General features: G+C 43.3%; 1 protein-coding gene across 1 annotated transcript; it reads right to left on the bottom strand.

Annotated features, from left to right (window-relative positions):
• Positions 1–176: 176 nt before the first annotated feature.
• Positions 177–22957, bottom strand: LOC141649628 (uncharacterized). The gene is made up of 2 exons (XM_074458312.1): positions 22832–22957; positions 177–575 (listed from the first exon to the last, which is right to left on the bottom strand). Exons 1-2 carry the CDS (start codon positions 22955–22957, stop codon positions 177–179), a joined length of 525 nt encoding a protein of 174 aa, XP_074314413.1.
• Between the last annotated feature and the right edge of the window lie 721 nt (positions 22958–23678).

The raw sequence follows: 23678 nt of genomic DNA, 5'->3' as shown, positions 1-23678 counted from the left end.
ATCTACATTTTCTTCTCCTTCAAGAATGATACCGCTCAACGATTACAGACTAAGACTTGTATAGACTCTTATGCCCCCAGTGACAAAGTGGCTTCAAGGTTAGAAAGCGCGCCAACCAACTTATTGGCAGTCCTTGGTACATGACCAATTTTGATGGAGTCAAGTTGATTGAGCAGTTACAATGCTCGTTGATGATAGGGAATCAAGTCTTCCTTTTTCACTTCGTATTCATCGAGGACTTGGTTGATCACCAGCTTCAAGTCACCGTAGATATCCATATCTCTAACGCCTATTTCGATCGCTATTTGAAGGCCAAGTATGAGAGCTTGATATTCTGCCATATTATTTGTGCACAACTGATTAAGCGTAAAGGCATATGGCATGAGATGATTTTGTGGAGTTATAAATACAACTCCAGCTCCGTCTTGTCTTGAAGCACCGTCAAAGTACATCTGCCATGGAGGTAGAATGTCTACGTAGAAGATTTCTTCTCCTGGAAGGTCATCTGTAAGTTCCCACTCTCCTGGTACTGGATGATGGGCAAAGAAATCGGCGATAGCTTGACCTTTTATAGCCTTTTGAGGAACAAATACCAAGTCGTACTTCTTAAGTAACTGATGCGTGTCTTAAATATGATGTTTTACACCTCATTTTACACGCATTTCAGAGCTCATTTATGTAGTTTATGCTACTATTCCCCCTATTTCCGTCTACTTTCGTGTTTTTGTACATTATTGCAGAAATGTGAAGAATCCAGCGGAAATCAAGCTAAATCCGTCCCCGAGTACCTTGCATTGCGTTTGACGTGAAGTATTTACTCACGGAACGAGCTTGGTGCGCATTTCGAGGCCTGAAAGATAATTTTATGAAGAACTAAAAGCAGACTATCAGCTAAAGCAGTCGATCGACTGACCTCTATGGTCGATCGACCAGAGCACGAGTTCCAGAGGGTACTGTTCAGTGCAGACCAGTCGATCGACCAGTTACAGTGGTCGATCGACCAAGCCGCTAATCTGACGCAAATAAAAAGATCGAGAATTAAGAAGCCCATTGTATATTAGGTTAAGGAATAAGTGCTACGTATATTTTCTATATAACGTAACCTAGGTTATTGAGTTTTATCATCTAGTTTTTATCAAGCTTTACTTCAGTTTTATCATCAAGTTCTAAACATTCGTTAGTTAGATTAATTTCCGTCACTAAAGTTTACTCTTTGCATTCGGTTTTGATCTTTCCTTCCTGTTTTACACGATATTCCTCTGTTCTATATTCAGTTTGTTTGCTTTCATTCGTAGTATAGAATTGCTAGGTTAGATCTCCCGAAACCAATTTATTGTTTTATGTTAACTGTTCGTTTAATTAATTTAATCATGAATTTGAATGTCTTAATTGTTAAGTTTATTGTTGTTATTATTTCCAGTATGAGTAGCTAAACCCCTTGTGCTAGGATGTAGGGAATCTGTAGGAGTAGGCGGAATTAGAATAGTAGACCTAGATCGCGCCACGGTCGATCGACCGCACACCCTGGTCGATCGACTGTCCACGTGAGTATTAGTTTCGTTTTAGTTAATTTAATTGTCATGTTTGACGAATCGAGTGCACGCGACTAGTTGAATGTTTAGGAGTTGACCGACCCAATAAAGATCGAAAGATAGGGAAGGGAAATAGCCTACCTAATTAAGACGACTAGATTAATGAGATCGAAAGATGAGTTAATTTAGCCTTTTTAGTCACTTTTCAGGACGAAAGTTAGCATTAGTGATATTAGGGACCTGTAGCGAGATCGAAAGATGCTACCTGTAAGAATGGACCGAGAGGACTTCTTATTTTCCCGTCTCACGTGTTTGTTTTTAGACCTACCTAGTATACTGCCGCCGAAACTATAGTGAACCGACCATCTTAACACCCTTTTAATTCTTGATTTCATCCGTTTTATTAGTTTACTGACTTTCATTGCCTTTAGCTATAGACCAAATCAAATCAAACCCCCACACTTGTTACCTTAAAGACTAAAATCGAACAACTATTAATTGCATCGCCTCCCTGTGGTTCGACCCAGACTGCCACTAGCTATAGTAGTAGTTTGGACTATAAATTTATCTTTGGTGCACACAACGACGGGCATCAAATTTTGGCGCCGTTGCCGGGGAGGCAATTGTTTAAAATTTTTAGTTGTTTTTATTTTAGTCTTTCTCTTAGTTTAAGGGACATCTGTTCCTTAAAATTTTCTCATATTCTTCTTGTAGTTTCTTCTTATGCGCAGGTCACAGGGCGGTGAATTACTACCATTCGATCCTGAGATTGAGAGAACTTTGCGCGTGAAGAGGAGATTGTTTCAAGAACAACAGTCAGAGGAAGAGCCTGGTTCTCATTCTAGTTTTTGCGAGAACGAGATGTTCGAGGAGGATCCACCTTCATCTCCTATTTCCACTTCTTCATTCGAGACCGTCACCTCTCCAGATTTTACAGTCATGGCTGAAGAAGCGAGTATAGCCAGTCACTCTCAGCCGACAGCTGCGAATCTTTATAAAGGATTCGCATTACCCGGGGAGGACAGAAAATTCGAGCCGAAGCCTTCTTATATTAACTTGGTTGAGAGAAACCAATTCGGGGAGCTGCAAATGAAGATGCAGCCAAGCACATGGAGACATTCATTGATTATTGATGTTCCATACCCCCACCACTCGGTGTGACCCAGGACCAGGTGAAGGAAACTATGTTTATATTCTCTCTTCGTGATGCTGCAAGGGAGTGGTACAGAGACCTGGATCGAGCTGCTAATGGGATCACTGACTGGAATTCTTTGGCCCTAGCATTCTACAAAAAGTATTTCTCTGCCTCGAAGACGAATGCCATTAGAGCTCAAATCACGAGCTTTAAACAGGGTCCTGATGAGAATTTTCATGAGGCATGGGTCCGTTTCAAGAAGCTGGTGCGAACTATTCTGCACCATGGGTTTGAGAAATGGAGCCTATGCAATCAATTTTATAATGGGCTTTATGACAATCAGAGAGCTATCCTAGATGCGGCAGCTAGTGGCAGATTCCAGGAGAATGTGGGAGAGACTAAGAGGTGGAAAATTATTGATGATTTGGCCACCCACAAAGCTGAGTATGGAAATTCCAGGGGAAATCAAAGGAGAAGTGCTGAATCCCCTTCTGTAGCTGCATTAGAAGCTCTCACGGCGAGGTTTGATAAGTATGAGTTGGGAGGAGCTTCAAAAGGAGGGATCTATCATGTAAATGCTGTTTCAGACGGTCCTTTAACAGATGTGGAGCTGAGGGACATGTTTCAGACAATTGTCCTAGTCCCTATGAGTCTTGTGCTGCCTTTCAACATTATAGGCAGACAAACACTTACTATGAGCCGAATGTCCATCCAAACTTGAGGTGGAGTAGCCAAAATATCCTAAATCCAACTCCACCTCCACATCAGCAGCAGCAGCAGAACTATGTGCCCCCTCATAAGCAACAACAGTTTTAAAAACCTCCCTATGTGCCGCAGCAGCAACAATCCCAAGGTTCTGATTTTGCCGAATTGAAAAACTTGTTGCTGAAAGAGTCTCAAGCTAGAGAGGCCGGGATGAAGATGTTGGAGAGCCAAATTGCTCAATTGGCTAGCAAGAATACAACTCGAGCTCCGGGACATTTACCGACGCAAACTGATCAAAAGGAGACCTTAAATGTAATTACCTTGAGGAGTTGGTCTACCCTTGATGGGCCCGCCATGGTCGAAGATGTCACTGAAAAAGACGAAGCGGAACCGAGTCAGAAGAAAGCTGGAACGAACAGTGGAAAGAAAAAGGCGATTACCAGTATATCGGTCGATCGACTGATATGCCCAGTCGATCGGCCGGTCCGCGACATACAGTAGCTTCTGGTCCTATAGAAGTCGTTCGATCGACTGACCAACCTGGTCGATCGACTGACAACGCTGCTGATGGTGAGTCTTTTCGTCCTCCAATGCAAAATAACTTGAGGGACCACTTGTTTCGGGGTACGACTACTCCGAAAATATTGGGGCAAGACCCGAATGCTGATGGGTCAGTCCCAGTTCCGAAATATGACCCGACGACGGTTAATGGTTCATTTTTGAGACGGTCTGAAGAGGGTTCAAGCTTCAACAAAGATAAGGTAGTGGATTTTCAGCCTAAATCCACTGATGCCGGCATGAGAGATTTAGAGGAGAGGGCTAAGTTACTTCTTACAGCCCCTTATCCAGAGAGATTGGTGCCAACGAAGGAACAGGTATCGTTTAATAAATTTGAAAATGTTATTCGTAGCTTAAACGTACAAGTTCCTTTTCTTGAATTAGTTAATCAAGTGCCTGCTTACATGAAATTTATGAAGCAACTTTTGTCCAAAAAGAAGTCATTTGAAACTGTGCACACTGTCGCACTAACTGAGGAGTCATGCTCTTATTTGACCAACACTGCACCTCATAAGCTAGAAGACCCAGGTAGCTTTTCAGTTCCTTGTAGTATTGGCACCTTTTTTTATTGAGAAGGCCTTATGTGACCTAGGAGCCAGTATTAGTGTAATGCCTTTGAGTCTTGCTAGGAAATTAAAATTGACTAGGTTTGCAGTTACCGACATGACAGTACAGATGGCTGATCGAACTGCGGTCCAGCCAATAGGAGTCTTAGAGGACATTCCTGTGCAAATAGGAAAGTTTTTTTTCCCTGTTGACTTCGTTGTACTAGATATGCCCGAGGATGCCCACATTCCTATCATATTGGGTAGACCATTTCTGCACACTGCTGGTGCAGTTATAGATGTTGGTTCAGGGACTTTGACCTTCAAAGTAGGGAAACATTCCATTGTCTTTGCCCAGACAGCTAAGAAGAAAGACCCCATGTGGCCAGTCACTTGTAATACGGTTTCTGAAAAGAAATCCTATTTTGTGCTTCCTGATATGCCTGTCTCTACACCTATTCCTGTTATAACACCTCCGCCCCAGATTGGGAGCAAATTGGAGGAAGATTTTTCTGTTTTGGATATTGCAGGAGCTGGTTTGGGGAAGGAAGAGCCGCATGTTGCTCCAGCTGTGAAGGAGCCAATCGTTCAAAGAGGCGGTCTAGGATGTCTTAGCTATGGCACAGATGAGGAGCCTGATGAGGAGCCAGTCAAAGTGAGAGAGTCCGACTTGGACTTTGATGAGCCGGACGAGGTCATTGAATGGGGAGATGCTGAAGCCGTTGATCCGTTGAGTTCCGCGGATGTTGGAGTTGAGAAGAGTGCAGCTGAGAAGATGAGCACTGTTGAGGCTACTTCTTGTAGTCAGGAACCGAGCAAGTGGGCTATTCCGTGGTCGTTCTTGATCAACTACTAGTTGATCGAATGCTTTATAAACCATTCATTTTATTTCTTTTTAAGACTATTTACCGTTTTTCGTGTGCGCGAGACTTCACATTTTAATAAGTTTGTTTAGGATTTTATACACTTTAGACTATTGCTTTGGGTTTTGCGCAATTTTGGGCGCGTTATTGTGTGTATTTGCAGGTTTATAGACCATGTTGGCTCAATTTATTGAGCTAATTCGAAGAAATCAGAAACTTACAGCAGGTTTTCCTGTCGATCGACTGGCCTATGTGGTCGATCGACTGAGCTGCGCATTTCAGGAGCTTCTGTTCCTGTTCACTTTGGTCGATCGACCGCCATACGCTGTTGTACCTGTTTTCGATCATTCCCCTGCTGTGTTTGGTCGATTTGCGGAATCAAGGGAGTCTTTTCTCCTCTTTATTCTCCGACATATTTCTGTTTTCGTCCGTTTTTAAATTTTGCACACAGTTACCGTTTCAATAATTGTTTTCTTGGTTTTATGCGCGGTATTTTCTGTCTTTTCAGGTACCTATAGTAGCACTGCTGGCTACTAAAACCTCCTAGCTCACGCTGGTTTGGGGAGGTTTCCTTTTGCTGCGCTTAAAGTCTTGTGAGTTTCCGAGTCCTTATTTCATGTCTTATTTAGTTAATTTTCGCAAATTCCCGTTTTCCTTTTATTTCATTACATGATTTTGCACAATGGGGACATTGTGCGATTTGGTTTGGGGAAGGGTTTTGCGTTGCATTTCATTTGCTTGCATTCACATTTACATTTTGTCTTGCATTGTTGTTTATTTTCCCTTATATATACAGAAAATCCAAAAAAATTGAAAATTTTCAAAAAAAATTCAAAAAATGCACGTTTATTTTAGCATGTAGGTCGAGTCGGAACGGTAGTATTTCAATGATATTGCATTTGCAGCTGTTTAATGCCTAAGCCTTGCTAACTGATATGTTATTAGTAGAATCATATATGCATAATCTACGAGTTTTCGTTACAGTTCTTGCTGAACTTGAGACTTGACTTAGATTTTTGGCAAACTACTTATATTTTCTGAGTTTTAGAGCCTATAACTGGTGTCATCTATGACCAGTTTATCTAGGATTGTGAGTAGTACTCCTTATGAGACATGTTACATCAATATGCATAAGTATGAACTTAATCTGCTTAATACCTGTATGCATTCGGTTTGTGGTTTGTTGACACATGTGGAAGAGGTTCCCCCTTTATTCATTTTGCCCATAAGCTCCACACTGCCAAAAATAGCCTTTTTGTCCCGTTACTACATCCTACACTTAGCCTGCCCTTGTCAAGCTAGTAGTTTATGTTCTTGGGATTGTTACTTTGTTTTTGGTAGCTAATGCTCATTTTGAGATGATGTTGGGAAGATGAAAAAAAGGAAGGAAAGAAGGAAAAAAAATAGAATTGAAAAAGAAAAAAAAGAGAAGAAGATCGAAAAAAGAAAAAAAAAAAGAAACGCATGCTGTAGAGGGCGGTCGATCGACTGCCCATCTTGGTCGATCGACTGCAGCCCGGGAAGGAAAGAAGAAAAAAATCAATTCGCATGATTTAAAGTCTTTATTTTATGGCGATTTTTGCTCCCATGTTGCAATTATATCTTACGGGGAGTTGATTGATTATTATGGAGAATGCGAGATTTGTGCTTGATAATTAGCACCGTTCGATTGAATCCTTGAGCAAGAAGTTGGATGTTGTTATAATTTGGTTCCCTTAGTTACTAGCTTGGCTTTTAACTCTGTTTTCATCCAAATTTATCTTAGCCTCTTCTTACCCATACCTCACATATCCATTTTTACCTCGGCATGTGTCATGGTCATTTGTTTGGGTTGAATGCATATGTACGGTTGTAGAGATTATTTTCATATTAGATTGCAGGCATGTTCTTATAGGTCGTAGTTAGGTGAGTGTCACTACAAAATGAATTCTTTCTATCTTTACATATATTCACCTTGTGCTTATTTGAGTGATTTGAGCGACCCGTGAGAGTCCAATTTGACAAGTCTCTAAAGTTGACGGTTCAACTATTTTTAACGACTACATAACTCGTTTGCATGGTTCATATTGCTAATTGATTGTTAGTTGTTGCATTAAATTGGTTTAGGCTATTCAGTTTGCATTTCGCTCTGAGATTGAACTCGTTCCAATTAGGTTTTTAGGATCGAGTCTAGTTCTTGCTTGGGGACAAGCAAGGGTTTGGTTTGGGGAAGTTTGATGCGTGTCTTAAATATGATGTTTTACACCTCATTTTACATGCATTTCAGAGCTCATTTATGTAGTTTATGCTACTATTCCCCCTATTTCCGTCTACTTTCGTGTTTTTGTACATTATTGCAGAAATGTGAAGAATCCAGCGGAAATCAAGCTAAATCCGTCCCCGAGTACCTTGCATTGCGTTTGACGTGAAGTATTTACTCACGGAACGAGCTTGGTGCGCATTTCGAGGCCTGAAAGATAATTTTATGAAGAACTAAAAGCAGACTATCAGCTAAAGCAGTCGATCGACTGACCTCTATGGTCGATCGACCAGAGCACGAGTTCCAGAAGGTACTTTTCAGTGCAGACCAGTCGATTGACCGGTTACAGTGGTCGATCGACCAAGCCGCTAATCTGACGCAAATAAAAAGATCGAGAATTAAGAAGCCCATTGTATATTAGGTTAAGGAATAAGTGCTACGTATATTTTCTATATAACGTAACCTAGGTTATTGAGTTTTATCATCTAGTTTTTATCAAGCTTTACTTCAGTTTTATCATCAAGTTCTAAACATTCGTTAGTTAGATTAATTTCCGTCAATAAAGTTTACTCTTTGCATTCGGTTTTGATCTTTCCTTCCTGTTTTACACGGTATTCCTCTGTTCTATATTCAGTTTGTTTGCTTTCATTCGTAGTATAGAATTGCTAGGTTAGATCTCCCAAAACCAATTTATTGTCTTATGTTAACTGTTCGTTTAATTAATTTAATCATGAATTCGAATGTTTTAATTGTTAAGTTTATTGTTGTTATTATTTCCAGTATGAGTAGCTAAACCCCTTGTGCTAGGATGTAGGGAATCTGTAGGAGTAGGCGGCATTAGAATAGTAGACCTAGATCGCGCCACGGTCGATCGACCGCACACCCTGGTCGATCGACTGTCCACGTGAGTATTAGTTTTGTTTTAGTTAATTTAATTGCCATGTTTGACGAATCGAGTGCACGCGACTAGTTGAATGTTTAGGAGTTGACCGACCTAATAAAGATCGAAAGATAGGGAAGGGAAATAGCCTACCTAATTAAGACGACTAGTTTAATGAGATCGAAAGATGAGTTAATTTAGCCTTTTTAGTCACTTTTCAGGTCGAAAGTTAGGATTAGTGATATTAGGGACCTGTAGCGAGATCGAAAGATGCTACCTGTAAGAATGGACCGAGAGGACTTCTTATTTTCCCGTCTCACGTGTTTTTTTTAGACCTACCTAGTATACTGCCGCCGAAACTATAGTGTAATACTCCGTATTTATGGTCTTGGGGGTACTCTATCGAGTAGCCCTTACTCTGTCGAGTAAGGTTATGTTGCAGAATAAAATAGTTTCTGACCTGTTGGGCACTCGATCGAGTAGCTGGGGCACTCGATCGAGTAGGGGGGTACTCGATCGAGTACCTTGGGTACTCGATCGAGTGTCCGGTTTTACGGGGGTTTTTCTCGGGTTTTGTTAATTACGCGATTAAGGTATTTAAACTTATTCGGCATTGTTCTAAATCACTTTTTACAAAACCTAAAACCTGTTTAAGAGAGAAAGCAACTTGTTCTTCTTCCTAATCGCGTTCTTGACAATTCCCGGAGTTCAGACGGTCGGTTTGCATCGTAGTTTGTGTCGTTGGATTCCTTGCGTCGAGGGTAAGCTTTTAATGTAATTTATATAATGTTTTGTTAAGATTAGTGAAACCCTAATTTAGGAATTGGGGGTTTTTATGAATAGTAATTGAATAGTAGTATCTATGTGTTGTATGGTAGGAGGAGAGTTCATTGAAGAGGCGTTTTGAGACAAATTTTTGTAGATACCGTCTGCGTGTTGTGCTTTCCAGGTAGGATTTCCTACTCGGTATTAGTCCCATAATGGGATATTGGTGATGTCTTTGTAGTTAGTTGATTGATATGATGATTGTAATTGTGATTGTGATTGTGGTTGTGTTTGTTGATGGTTCTCGAGATCGTTCTCGGAGTGGGGTCACTTGCGGGAGTGATCTCACGCCCTAGTTTCGCCCTTCGTGGAACCCGCCACGAAAGGGGATGTGCACATTAATGGACGGGGTTATCGCTCGTACGATGAGCGGGGCTTAGGTGGGAACGGCTGCGGTCCCCATCGCGGGTAGGTCCAAAGTGGACGGTCGGTGTTGAGATGATGGGAGTTGGTGGTGTATGTGTGTGTGTGTGATTTCAAATTGTCTGTTTGTCTTATTGTTGTTATATATATTGATTGTGTGATTAGTACTGACCCCGGTGTTGTTTTGTAAAACTGCGGTGATCCATTCGGGGATGGTGAGCGAGATATTGAACAGTATAGAGATGATACTGGGATAGCTGGGATGGCCACGACATGACGATAGAGTCTTCCGCCGTAGTTTAGCATTTATTTACATTTCATTGAGAGAACAGTTAGTTTGGAATAATGTATTATACTTTCGGTTTGGTTTCGAGGATTGTACTCATTCATTAAACTACTTATAATAAATGTTGTTTCTGTTTTGTCTATTTGATTATCATGCCTCGGGCAACCGAGATGGTGATGTCTTCATACCCGAGTGGTCCTGGTAAGGCACTCGGAGTATGGGGTGTTACAAATGGTATCAGAGCGACGATCCTGAAACCCGTAACCAATGAACTTAATGAACATAGGGAGTCAATTAAAATGAACCCGGGGTAAAAGTTGTAGGAGCTAGTGCAAAGGCTTGGGAGACGTCCTAAAGTCGCGGGGGTCGCCCTACAACTTTGAACCGGTCACATGGGAACGTGTTTGTTGAGTCGTCTGTGTGATTGTTTAACTTGTGCAACAAAGTGATGAAGTGTGTTGATTGTTTGGTGTTGAAGTAGGAGGTTGAGCATGTGAAAGAGAATGATTATATGTTGAACATGTTAATGAGTGATAACAAGTTGAATGATTTACGATGTGGCTTTTAATAGCGTAATGAAATGATTTCGTAGTTAGTAGAAGGATGCGTAACATGTTTACGATGATATAATATGATTTATAAATTTAGCATGTTAGTATGTGACGTAATATGCGGGTAGCTCTTACGTATTAGTGGTACTTGATCGAGTGAGGCTGACTCGATCGGGTAGGTTTTTGGCGATTTTGAGTCCAGAATCGAGTTTTGGGGCACTCGATCGAGTAACTAGGGGTACTCGATCGAGTAGGGGGTCACTCGATCGAGTAGCCTAGATACTCGATCGAGTGGGTTAGAGATCAGAAGGTCTATTTGGTTCTGGAGTTTGGGTACTCGATCGAGTACATGGGGGCACTCGATCGAGTAGCCCGTTACTCGATCGAGTGGGTTTGGATACTCGATCGAGTAGGTTCTGGGCAGCGCGTTTTCGTGTTTTGAGGTTTAGTACGCGTGTTTATGTTTATCCCTTTCTTATATAGCTTCAAGATGCCGCCCAAGAGAAATGCTTTGTACGCGAGAGCTGAGGTTATGACTACGGATGACATCGTTAAGATGTTGGAACACCAGGACGCTCTTACTGAGACCCTGAAGAGAGTGAATGAGGACAAGGATAAGAGTAAGGAGAAGGAGGTTGACCATGCTAAAGTCAGCCTCTATATTGCGAGGTTTAACCCGAAGGAGTACAAGGGGGTTGAGGAGCCTAACCATCTTGATAGTTGGCTGAGGGAGATGGAGAACATACTAGATTTAGTTCGCTTTCCCGATGAGATGAGAGTGGATCAGCCGCATTCTATCCGAGGGAGGCAAAACTGGCAAATGGTGGGATTCAGTGAAAGTGAGTGCCAAGGAGATATATACCAACCAGGGGTTACCTGCTATACCTTGGGAGGAGTTTCGTAGGGCTGTGAGGAAGGAGTTCGTACCAGAACATGTGAGGAGTAAGTTGAGAGAGGAGTTCGACAAGTTTAAGATGACGGCTGAGATGTCTGTGGCTGAGTACTACAGGCAGTTCAATGAGAAATCCAGATATGCTTTGAGGACATGGTTTGAGTGAGGAGAATCTGGCTTTGAGGTTTGAGAGAGGGCTAACCACGAAGATTATGGATAAGTTACCCGTGGGAGTCCTTACTGATGTGAAGGAAGCATATGAGAGGGCTGGGAGAGCTGAGAGGCTAGTGGAGATGGCTCAGGAGAGGTCGGGTGGAGAGAAGAGGAAGTCTGAGAGCGAGGGTGGTGGCCAATCTAATTTCAAGAAAGGCAACCACAATCAATCTAAGGGATTTTCTTCCGGGTCCGGGTTTAGTCTTTGGAATTTCCTTTGGGCGAGGTCGTGGAAGTGTGAGCAACAACGGGAGTGACTCGCTTTGGTTGTGGTGGCGTAGGCCACAAGAGACATGAGTGCACGAGCGCACCGGATCTTTTTCGAGAGACCTGCACAGAGCTTTGCGAGCAACATGCACCAGTGGATCATGGCCAAACCGGGAGGTCGAGCTATCGAGTGGAGGCAACCGCAACGGCGGTAATTCTTATGCGAAGACACCGATGAACAACAACAACAATCAAGGGTCGGGTGCTAAGCCGACCGCATCGCCTAGTACTTGTCCGGGAGGTGGGCGAGAAGACCGATGTGGCAAGTTGTTCATGATGGACAAGAAGGCAGCTGAGGAGGATGCGCACGTTATCACCGGTACATTCCTTGTTAATGGTATTCCTACGTTTGTTTTGTTTGATTCGGGGGCTTCTCAGTCGTTTGTGTCTTCGAGTCATGTAAAACAGTTGGGGTTGAGAGTATATGAGTCCGTTAGGGAGCAAGTTTTCATACCTTCGGTGAGTCTCGTATCGTGTGGGAGGTTGTTTAGAGATGTATCTTTGATAGTTGGGCAAGTCGATTTCCCCGTAGACTTGCTAGAGTTTCCTTTTAATGGTTTTGAGATGATAGTTGGGATGGATTGGTTAGGAAAGTATAAGGCTAAGATAGACTGTCATCAAAAGAAAGTGTCCCTTAGAGGTCCTAAGGGTGTAAGTGTGTCTTACCGTGGGTTTCTAGTCAAACCCAAAGTTAAGTTGATTGCAAATTTGTCACTTTGAAGTCGTATCTGAGGAAGGGATGTCCTCTGATTTTGTGCCATGTGAGAGATGACCGGATAGAGAGCCCTAGCATTGATGAGATACCAGTGGTGGGAGAGTTTGCGATGTCTTTTTCGAGAGGAGATTCCGGGTTGCCACCGAAGAGGGAGATAGATTTCACCGTTGAGTTGAAGCCCGGGGACGGGCCAATCTCTAAGGCACCGTACCGTATGGGTCCTAAGGAGATGGAGGAGCTTAGGAAGCAGTTGGATGATTTGATAGAGAAGGGATACATTAGACCAAGTGTATCGCCTTGGGGAGCACCAGTTCTTTTCGTGAAGAAGAAGGATGGAACTTTGAGGTTATGCATAGACTACCGGGAGCTGAACCGTGTGACGATAAAGAACAAGTATCCTTTGCCAAGGATAGATGACCTGTTTGATCAGTTGAGCGGTGCAACAGTCTTTTCTAAGATTGATTTGAGGTCGGGGTACCATCAGGTGAAGATTAGAGATGTGGACATACCGAAGACAGCTTTCACGTCGAGGTATGGCCATTATGAGTATGTGGTGATGCCATTTGGGTTGTCTAATGCACCGGCAGTGTTTATGGATTTGATGAATAGGATCTTCAGACAGTTCTTGGACCAGTTTGTGGTGGTGTTTATCGATGACATCTTAGTCTACTCTAAGACTAAGGAGGAGCATGAGGAGCATCTGAGGATCGTGTTGCAGACTTTGAGGGATCATGAGTTGTATGCTAAGCTGTCCAAGTGTGAGTTCTGGTTAGAGAAAGTTGCTTTTCTGGGGCATGTAATCTCTAAAGATGGGGTAGCTGTGGATCCGGCGAAGATTGAGGCAGTGACAAAGTGGGAAGCACCGAAGAATGTTGCTGAGGTTAGGAGTTTCTTGGGTTTAGCTGGATACTACAGACGGTTCGTGAAGGATTTCTCCAAGATAGCTAGACCGATGATAGCGTTGATGAGGAAAGAGAACAGGTTTCGTTGGGATGAGAGTTGTGAGACGGCGTTCCAAACCTTAAAGGAGCGTTTGACCACAGCTCCTGTCTTGGAATTACCTGAAGGGAGCGAGAATTTCGAGGTCTATACAGATGCCTCGAAGAATGGGTTGGGATGTGTGTTGATGCAGAATGGTAAAGTAATTGCCTATGCTTCTAGGCGATTGAAGCCTTATGAGGAGAACTACCCTACTCATGACCTGGAGTTGGGTGCAGTGGTGTTTGCTCTCAAGATTTGGAGGCACTACCTTTATGGAGCAATCTTTAAGGTATTTTCTGATCACAAGAGTCTCAAGTACATCTTCACGCAGAAGGAGTTGAACATGAGACAGAGGAGGTGGATGGAGCTGATTGGTGATTATGACATGGAAATCATCTACCATGAAGGAAAGGCCAATGTTCTTGCTGATGCTTTGAGTAGAAAGAGTGTACATTCCTTGTGTACAGCTCTATCTTTGATGAGGCTGAGGGATGAGGTAGCGAGCTTTGGGATTCATATGATGCAGAAAGGAGATGCTATGGGTGATATGACAGTACACATGGAGTTTTATGACGATATTCGAGGTAAACAGGCTTTGGATCCTAAAATAGTGGAGTGGAGAGTCGGAGTAGAGAAAGGGACAAAGTGTCCCTGTTTTCCATTCATACCGATGGTAGCTTGAGGTTTGATGGTAGGTGGTGTGTTCCTAATGACGAGGAGTTGAAAAAGACAATCATGACAGAAGCGCATTGCACACCATATTCAGTTCATCCGGGTGGAGACAAGCTTTACAAAGATTTGAAGAAAACGTTTTGGTGGCCTGGGATGAAGAAAGAGACCGCTGAGTTTGTGTCCCGTTGTTTGACATGCCAGAGAGTTAAAGGGGAACAGAGAAGACCACAAGGTAAGGTTCAGTCTTTGGAGGTGCCTGAGTGGAAGTGGGAATCCATTTCCATGGATTTTATTGTGGGTTTGCCGAAGAGCCAGCAAGGTAACAATATGATTTGGGTAATAGTGGATCGTTTGACCAAGTCAGCTCACTTTGTTCCAATGAAAGATACATGGACTAAGGCACAACTGGCTATAGCCTATCGAAAGAACGTGCTTAGGTTACATGGAGTCCCTAAGGACATAGTGTCTGACAGAGATGCGAGGTTTATATCAAGGTTTTGGAAGGAGTTGCAGGAATCATTGGGAACAGCTTTGAAGATGAGTACAGCATTTCATCCTGCGACAGATGGGCAGACTGAGAGAACAATCAAGACTCTTGAGGATATGTTGCGAGCTTGTGTGATGGATTTTGGTGGTAGCTGGGAGCAGAGGTTGGATTTGATAGAGTTTTCTTACAACAACAGCTATCACACAAGTATTGGTATGGCACCGTTTGAGGCTTTGTATGGGAGGAGATGTAGGAGTCCGATCTGTTGGGACGATAGTCTTTGAGGCAAAGTGGTTTTAGGACCAGAGATGGTACATGAGATGGTGGAACAGATCAAGATGATCGAGAACGTATAAGAGCGACCCAGGATCGACGTAAGAGTTATGCGGATCTACATCGTCGGGACATAGAGTTTCAGGTTGGGGACAAGGTTCTTCTGAAAGTGTCTCCTATGCGTGGGGTTATGAGGTTTGGGAAGAAAGGCAAGCTAAGCCAGAAGTTTATAGGGCCTTATGAGATCTTAGAGCGAGTTGGGGAAGTGGCTTATCGTTTGGCTTTACCGGCTGCTTTGGAGAGAGTGCATAATGTGTTTCATGTATCGCAGCTGCGGAAGTATGTGAGTGACCCGTCACATGTGTTGGAGGCAGAGAGCTTAGAGCTGGATGAGTCTTTATCATACCTTGAGATGCCTAAGCAGATCCTAGACCGAAAAGTTAGAAAGACCAGGAGTGGTGAGACAGTCTTGCTTAAGATCCTTTGGTCTAACCATGAGACTGAGGAAGCTACATGGGAGGCGGAGTATATCATGAAAGAGCGTTACCCTTTCCTTTTTGATCAGGTATGTATGGTTACGGGGACGTAACCTTGTTTCTTTTAGGGGGGTAGGAGATGATCGCGAGAGTTTTTAAGAGTTTTTACACCCCTTTTATATGTTGTGTCGGTATGTTTGTCGGGATAAGTTGGGTTAGTAACATGTTTTACGTTGTGTTTGTTTTGACCTTCGAGTCGGGAAGCTTATGGGAGTACCTTTGTTTAGTAGTGGTTTGAACTTCGGGGACGAAGTTCCTTTTAAGGAGGGAAGACTGTAATACTCCGTATTTATGGTCTTGGGGGTACTCTATCGAGTAGCCCTTACTCGTCGAGTAAGGTTATGTTGCGAGAATAAAATAGTTTCTGCCTGTTGGGCACTCGATCGAGTAGTGGGGCACTCGATCGAGTAGGGGTACTCGATCGAGTACCTTGGGTACTCGATCGAGTGTCCTGGTTTTTGGGGTTTTTCTCGGGTTTTGTTAATTACGCGATTAAGGTATTTAAACTTATTCGGCATTGTTCTAAATCACTTTTTACAAAACCTAAAACCTGTTTAAGAGAGAAAGCAACTTGTTCTTCTTCCTAATCGCGTTCTTGACAATTCCGGAGTTCGACGGTCGGTTTGCATCGTAGTTTGTGTCGTTGGATTCCTTGCGTCGAGGGTAAGCTTTTAATGTAATTTATATAATGTTTTGTTAAGATTAGTGAAACCCTAATTTAGGAATTGGGGGTTTTTATGAATAGTAATTGAATAGTAGTATCTATGTGTTGTATGGTAGAAGGAGAGTTCATAGAAGAGGCGTTTTGAGACAAATTTGTAGATACCGTCTGCGTGTTGTGCTTTCCGGGTAGGATTTCCTACTCGCATTAGTCCCATAATGGGATATTGGTGATGTGCTGTAGTTAGTTGATTGATATGATGATTGTAATTGTGATTGTGATTGTGGTTGTGTTTGTTGATGGTTCTCGAGATGCGTTCTCGGCTGAGTGGGGTCACTTGCGGGAGTGATCTCACGCCCTAGTTTCGCCCTTCGTGGAACCCGCCACGAAAGGGGATGTGCACATTAATGGACAGGGTTATCGCTCGTACGATGAGCGGGGCTTAGGTGGGAACGGCTGCGGTCCCCCATCGGCGGGTGGTCCAAAGGGACGTCGATGTGTTGAGATGATGGGAGTTGGTGGTGTATGTGTGTGTGTGATTTCAATTGTGTCTGTTTGTCTTATTGTTGTTATCTATATTGATTGTGTGATTAGTACTGACCCCGGTGTTGTTTTGTAAAACCTGCGGTGATCCATTCGGGGATGGTGAGCAGATATTGAACAGGTATAGAGATGATACTGGGATAGCTGGGATGGCCACGACATGACGATAGAGTCTTCCGCTGTAGTTTAGCATTTATTTACATTTCAGTTGAGAACAGTTAGTTTAGAATAATGTATTGTACTTTCAGTTTGGTTTCGAGGATTGTACTCATTCATTAAACTACTTATAATAAATGTTGTTTCTGTTTTGTCTATTTGATTATCATGCCTCGGGCAACCGAGATGGTGATGTCTTCATACCTGAGTGGTCCTGGTAAGGCACTCGGAGTATGGGGGTGTTACATATAGTGAACTGACCATCTTAGCACCCTTTTAATTCTTGATTTCATCCGTTTAATTAGTTTACTGACTTTCATTGCCTTTAGCTATAGACCAAATCAAATCAAACCCCCACACTTGTTACCTTAAAGACTAAAATCGGACAACTATTAATTGCATCGCCTCCATATGGTTCGACCCTGACTGCCACTAGCTATAGTAGTAGTTTGGAGTATAAATTTATCTTTGGTGCACACAACGACGGGCATCAGTAACACTACTCATTTCGCAAGTCTTCCAGATAAGACAAGTCTTGAGAGTATGTACTTGATTGGGTCAGCTTTTGAGACCACATGTATAGTATGCACCTGCATGTAGTGCCTCAAATTTTGGATGGCAAACGCCAATGCAAAACATATCTTCTGTATAGAGGAGTAATTTAACTCAGCTCCAACCAAGGTATGACTCAAGTAGTAGAGTGCTCTCTCCTTGTGGTCTTCAATCTCTTGAATACGCATTGCTCCCAGCGAGCGTTCTTGTGCTGCAATGTAAAGGACAAGTGGCTTTTCTGGAATTGGTTCCCCTAGCACTGGTGCACTCGCCAAGTACTTATTTATGCTATCGAATGCATTTTTGTATTTTTCATCCTATTGGAACGGAGTATCCTTTTTCATAAGATGGTTGAACGGTTGGCAATGTCCTTCTAGGTTAAAAATGAACCTTCGAATGTATGCCAATCGTCCTTGCAATCCGCGTAGCTCCTTCAGCGTCTTTGGTTCTAGAATTTTGCTGATGGCTTTGATTTTTGTTTGGTTAATTTCAATACCTCTATGCCTGACTACGAACCCCAAAAACTTCCCAAATGTGACGTCAAATGCACACTTCAACGGGTTCATCTTGAGTTCACATTTTCTAAGTCTCTCAAATACGGTTCGAAGGTCTTTGATATGGTCTTCTATTTTCTTTGATTTGACAACCACGTTGACACGTCTGTCGCGTACCTGTCAAAAATAAAACCTAACGGTCTCAACTAAAAATGTAGCAGAGGCAGTCGAGTATCGAATCCACAGGGAGGTAATGCAACACAGCTATCTAATTATAATCCTATGGTAACAATTGGTGTTGAATTGAATTTTGGTTTCTAAACTACGGAGTTGAAGGGAAAGAGAAATAAAGCAGAGGGCAGTAAAGCAGGAAAGTGAATTAAAACTATCAATAAGAGGGGAACATGTCGGGAATTCGGTTCACTACGGTAGTTCAACAACTTAGCAGTAAATGACTCAGACGAACTAATGGGAGACGGATATTAGAAGGTCCTTTCGGTCCACTTCCCACCCTAAAATACCACTAACTTAACTTTCGTCCTCATTAGGGTAGTCTACTGTTTATAGCAGGCCTATTTAGTCCAATCTTTCGATCCAGGATTAATTGTAGCCAGTTTAATGGGTGACATAGAAGCGTGCACTCAACTAGGTCGGGAATTACAGTTAAATTGCTATAGTGACAGAGCCTCTTAATCAATTCGTCCAGGTCATTCGCTACGTCGTCATTTCCCTACCGCAGATCCCCTAATCCCAACATGAAAGGGTTTAGCTACTCATATTCTTAATAAAACTAACAGCAAACAATTTCCCAGCAGATGACATAATGGAATAATAATAGAATTCAATAACGGAAATTAGGGCAAGAGAGATAAATAACACAAACAAGAATTAAAAACAACAAGAAGGTTAATTATTATTAAGAGAAGAGAGGAGATTACAATCTAAGCGATTCCGGCGTAAAGAACAACCGAGTCCGAGTGAAATAATCCCAAAGTAAAAGTAACAGTTGAAGGAGCAAGAGTAACGTAGCAAAAATTCTACTGTGGAAACTTAGAGAGTAAAAAGTGAATAATAGATAATAAGGTGTCTATTAACCTAATTTACTTAGGTTGAAATAGAAGGTAAAACTGAAAACTTGCGAAATAAAACATCCACGGACTAATTAAAAGCCCACGCCTGTGAAAACCTCTCGATCGAGTAGATTAGACCACTCGATCGACCATCATCTCAGCAGAAGTCCCTCGATCGACCAGCAGGTTACTCGATCGAGGACTTGGTCATGTGCAGCTTACTCGATCGAGTAAGGAATAGCTCGATCGAGCCTCAGGGAGCCTAGGAACCACTCGATCGACCACCAAACAGCTCGATCAAGCACTTGTATCTTCAATTCAGCTCACGTCTCCACCCAAACGCCTCGTAATGCGTGCAACGACACTTCCAAGTGCAATGTCTTACTCTGGGACAATCCCGTCTCCTCTAAATGCATGCAAAAAGGACGAAAAGGAGTATGGTTCCGCTACTTCCGCGATCATTCCTACAAAAAGGACCAAATACACCAAAGTAGCCAATTCGGGGCAAAATACTATAAAAACAGTATAGAAATGCATAGAAATACGTCTTTGAAATAGGCCAAAAGACTATACATTAGGCACGTATCAAATCTCCCCAAACCAAACCTTTACTCGCCCTCGAGTAAACTCAAAACTAAACTAATGGAACGGAAATGATAACTCAGAGCTAGCTTAACTTGTCTACTTGAACCAATTTAATGCAACAAAAATCAACAGTTAAAGCTAAGCAGTCAACACGCAAACGAATTATAAGCTGTTCAGAAATAAAGCTGACCTATCGACCTTGCAAGACCAACAAAACTGGACTCTCACGTGGTCACTCTTCTCTCATGAAGCAAAGGGTAAATGTTATATGTAAAAGAGAGAAGAAAAGGCAGTCACTCACCTAACTGCGACCTACATAGCATGCATGCAACAAAAATGAAAGACAATTCAAGTACTAATGCACACACTCTAACCAATAATGTCCGTCACAGACGAGGATTTGCAAATAATATGGGAATAGTGAGGTTCAGGTGAGAAAAGGCAAAACAAGTTATGGAAATGTGGAGGTAAAAGCGTCAAGCTAGTTCCTAACAGGACCACAATAAACCATCCGGATCTCAACTGACTGAAAGACTAAACACAGGTGCCCTTCACTTGGCACAAAACTCACTATACTCAAAGCACAATCTCCTCAAAAAATGTGGGATAGAACGGAGGAGTCAGACGGTCACAAACTTCCCTTTTAGAGACATCGTCTGAAGCAACTAACTGAAACAACCAACCCTCTTGTCGATTGTACATCTTCGAACATCTTCTCAACTCTGACAAGAGGGCACAACTTTTTACACAATTTCTCTTTCTTTCCTTTTCGTATTAGCTCTTTTTTTTTCTGTTTTTCTCATGTAAATTTTTCCTTTTTTTTTTTCTATCGTCTTTCACGTTCTCTTTTTTTTTTCTTTTTTCAATACTTTTTTTTTCTTTCCTCCTTCCTTAATCCATACACCAACTCCAACAAGAATTACGGACCAAACTGCAATGGAAGACATACCACAAAAGACACACTAACTAGCTTGACTAGGCAGGCTTAGTTTGGAAAGTAGCTAATGGGTCAAAAAGGCAAGTTTTGGCTAAAGTGGAGCTAAATGGGTGAAGATATAAAGAAAGGGGAATTTGCAAGACCCTCCCTGCATGTCACACCAACCACAAACCCGAATATGTGCATTTGACGAGAAATTGAATGTCATAAATGTGCAAATGAGACAAACATGCTATGCAAGGAGTACTACTCTCAAAATTCCTAATGAACTGGTCATGAATGTCACCATTATGGCTCTAAAACTCGAATTTTTAAGTAGTTTGCCGTTTATAGGTCAAGTCTAGACAAATCACTATTATTTGAACAGAAATTCGTAGATTATGCGTATGACAAAGCTAAAAACTATCAATAAGGTGCAAGGCTCAAGTAAATTGACAAGTTAAAGTGCAATTTCATCACGGGAATCTACCGTTCCGACTCAACCTAAATGCAAAAATAAACGTGAAATTTTTTGAATTTTGACATTTTCTAATTTTTTGGATTTTTGATTTTTATGAAAATAAACAACAAATGCAAACTGAAAAATTAAACGTGAATGCAAAACAAATGCAGATGCAGACTCAAAAGGATGCAATACCCTCCCCAAACCAAAACGGACAACGCCCTCGTTGTCCTCCAAAGATACACCAAAGAAAAAAATGGGGGATGGGAGTATACAACCAATAAAAGGAAAATAAAGGAGACGAAATAAAAAGAGTAAGAGAACATACAAAACACGAACTTCCCCAAACCAGCCAGAAATCGGGAAGTGAGTAGACCAAGAGGCTACTCGTCGTCGGCACCGCCGTCTCTCCGCACTCGACTCAACAAAACGGTCTCCCCAAACCAGCAACAAACAAGTGGGAGACTCAGTCGTCATCTCCAGGCTGATCCTCCGGACCGGGTACGAACGGAGGGTCACTCGCCTCCTCTCTGGCAGCTGACCGTGCCGCCTGCTCAGCCCGTAACCGCACCTCTCGTGCTACCGGTGCCTCCTCCGCCTCCTCCTCTGAGTCAGAAGGTAGTGGAGGGATGTGGCCACCCCTATGGAATCGGTCGCCGGGCTCGGATATGGAACTCGTAGAGCGGGAATACAGCCAAAGCCATATCCCATCTCATCTCAGTAATGTACCTGCACATATCCGAAAGCACGGCATCACGACGCCCTTGGTCCATGACCTCGGGCGCCTCTAAGACAGGAGGGCGGACAAAATTGGCCGGAAAGGCCGGGATCGAAGGAGGTGGAGTGAGTGAAGGTGGAGGTGTGGGAGTCGTGTGGGTCCGATCCCGAGTCGAGGCGAGATGGGTCCGGGCCGGAGTCTGAGAGCTAGACGATGCTCCGGCCTCCCGCTTCCTCTTCCTAGAAGAAGAAGGAGGGGTAAGTGTAAGGTGGTAGGTGGGTGTAGGTGGCCTCGCTCCCTCGCGGCGGTAGGGAGCGGTAAAAGTGGCGGAAGGGTAGAGCACGGCAAGGTAACAGACGTGGAACCACAGATCTTCCACGTCCTCGCGCTCCCCTTCGCCTTTGGGAACCGACGAAGTCGGTCATGGCTCCCAGTCAAGGTAAGCCTCCTATCGGGTGCAATAAGTGAAGGGTCGATGTGGGGTAAAGGTGGCGGGCAATCCTAGTCACTAGCCCGCCACAGACAACAGCGGTCTTGACCCGAGTCCCAATTCCGTTCCAATCTTTGAGCTACCGGATAGGCAATGTTTAGAACAAACGGGGTACCGGAGTCAATGTTGAGGTACCCCGCGAGAATCGCTAGCTCAGTGTTGGTCACGTTATTGGGCTCAGGTCGCCCAAAGATGGTCTCTCCTATCAGACGCAAGTAGTAACGGGGGGCGGGTAAGTGAACGTGAGCTCCCTTCCGTGAAGGGAAGGGGGTGTGAGAAAGTGCAGCCCAAAGCGGCTGAAGGAGGTCTCGAGGTGGGTCGGTGGGACCGTCACTAACTAGGCCTAAAACCTGCCCAAACTTGGCCAAAGTCCAGTGGTGTGACTCGTTGCGGAGTCGAAAGTGAATGCAAGAGCTGGAGTGATCAGCATCATAAGAGTCGGTGTCAAAGGAATAGGAGCTAAAGAACTCGTACGTAAGGGTACGAATAGTAGCTTCCTGCATGGTGATCAGACCCGACATACCCGTCCCGTTCAACAAACTACAGACCTCCTCATAAATTCCTAAGGTCTCTAGGTCGGTCCGTGCAAGGAAACGGGTGGAGGAGAGGGGGCAACGAAGTAAAGCGGCTAACCGAGTCCGGTGAGCCGCGGAAGTAAAACGTACCGTGGGCATCCGCTGTAAAGGTGTGACGTCGCCCTCTCCTGTAGCTGTAGCTGTAGCTGTAGCCGCTGATGGGCTGGAGGTGATGGCTAACTGGCTAGCCTGCTGATGCGGCCTGGGTGGCGCCATGCCAGGAGACGGAAAACGAGGGATGAATCCTCGTTCCAGCATGGACAAAGGTCTGGTAGGCGGAGACAAGAATGGAACTATGGTGGTAACCAGGCGAAGTAGTGGTGACAAAGAGGGGACCACCGACTCGCTCGCGGACGGGCGGAGGACGTACTAGTAGAAGGCAAAGAACTAGCATCCATCCTGCAAATGTAAAAGGGCATGATAAGAGAAGATGCTGCTAACCGTGGTTAAAACAACCGTTAACCAGCATGTGACAGTAAATAATGGCCCTATCAGTCGAAACAAATCGACTTACAGCAAGCAAAACCCAATAATTCCTCAAAAAAAACGACAAGCAGCATGTGAGTGGTGATAAAATGATAAAATAATGACTGCTAAAGGGACTAACACAGCATGAAAACCACATATGGGAGCGTGTAGGACTCCTAACAGTCGAATAAGTCGACTCACAGAACAAGAATTCCAGCAGTTTATAGCATGTAAAAACGACGGGGGGACGGGAAACGGTTAACAACGGTAGCAAGGAAGCATGGACTGAAGTTAAGCACAAAGAAGGCAACATAAGACCGTCTGACAGTCGACAAATTTCGACTTACAGGAACCCTAATCGCGGAAATCTTGTGCGCATTCGAATTAAACATGTAGAAACAGTGAGGAATAGGGATAAGATCATCAACAAGCTAATTAAGGGCATATAAACACAATTAAATCGAAACAA

The sequence above is a fragment of the Silene latifolia genome, chromosome 3 (genome assembly GCF_048544455.1).
Source record: "Silene latifolia isolate original U9 population chromosome 3, ASM4854445v1, whole genome shotgun sequence".
Lineage (NCBI taxonomy): Eukaryota > Viridiplantae > Streptophyta > Magnoliopsida > Caryophyllales > Caryophyllaceae > Silene > Silene latifolia.
This window is presented reverse-complemented; position numbering and strand designations above follow the sequence as displayed.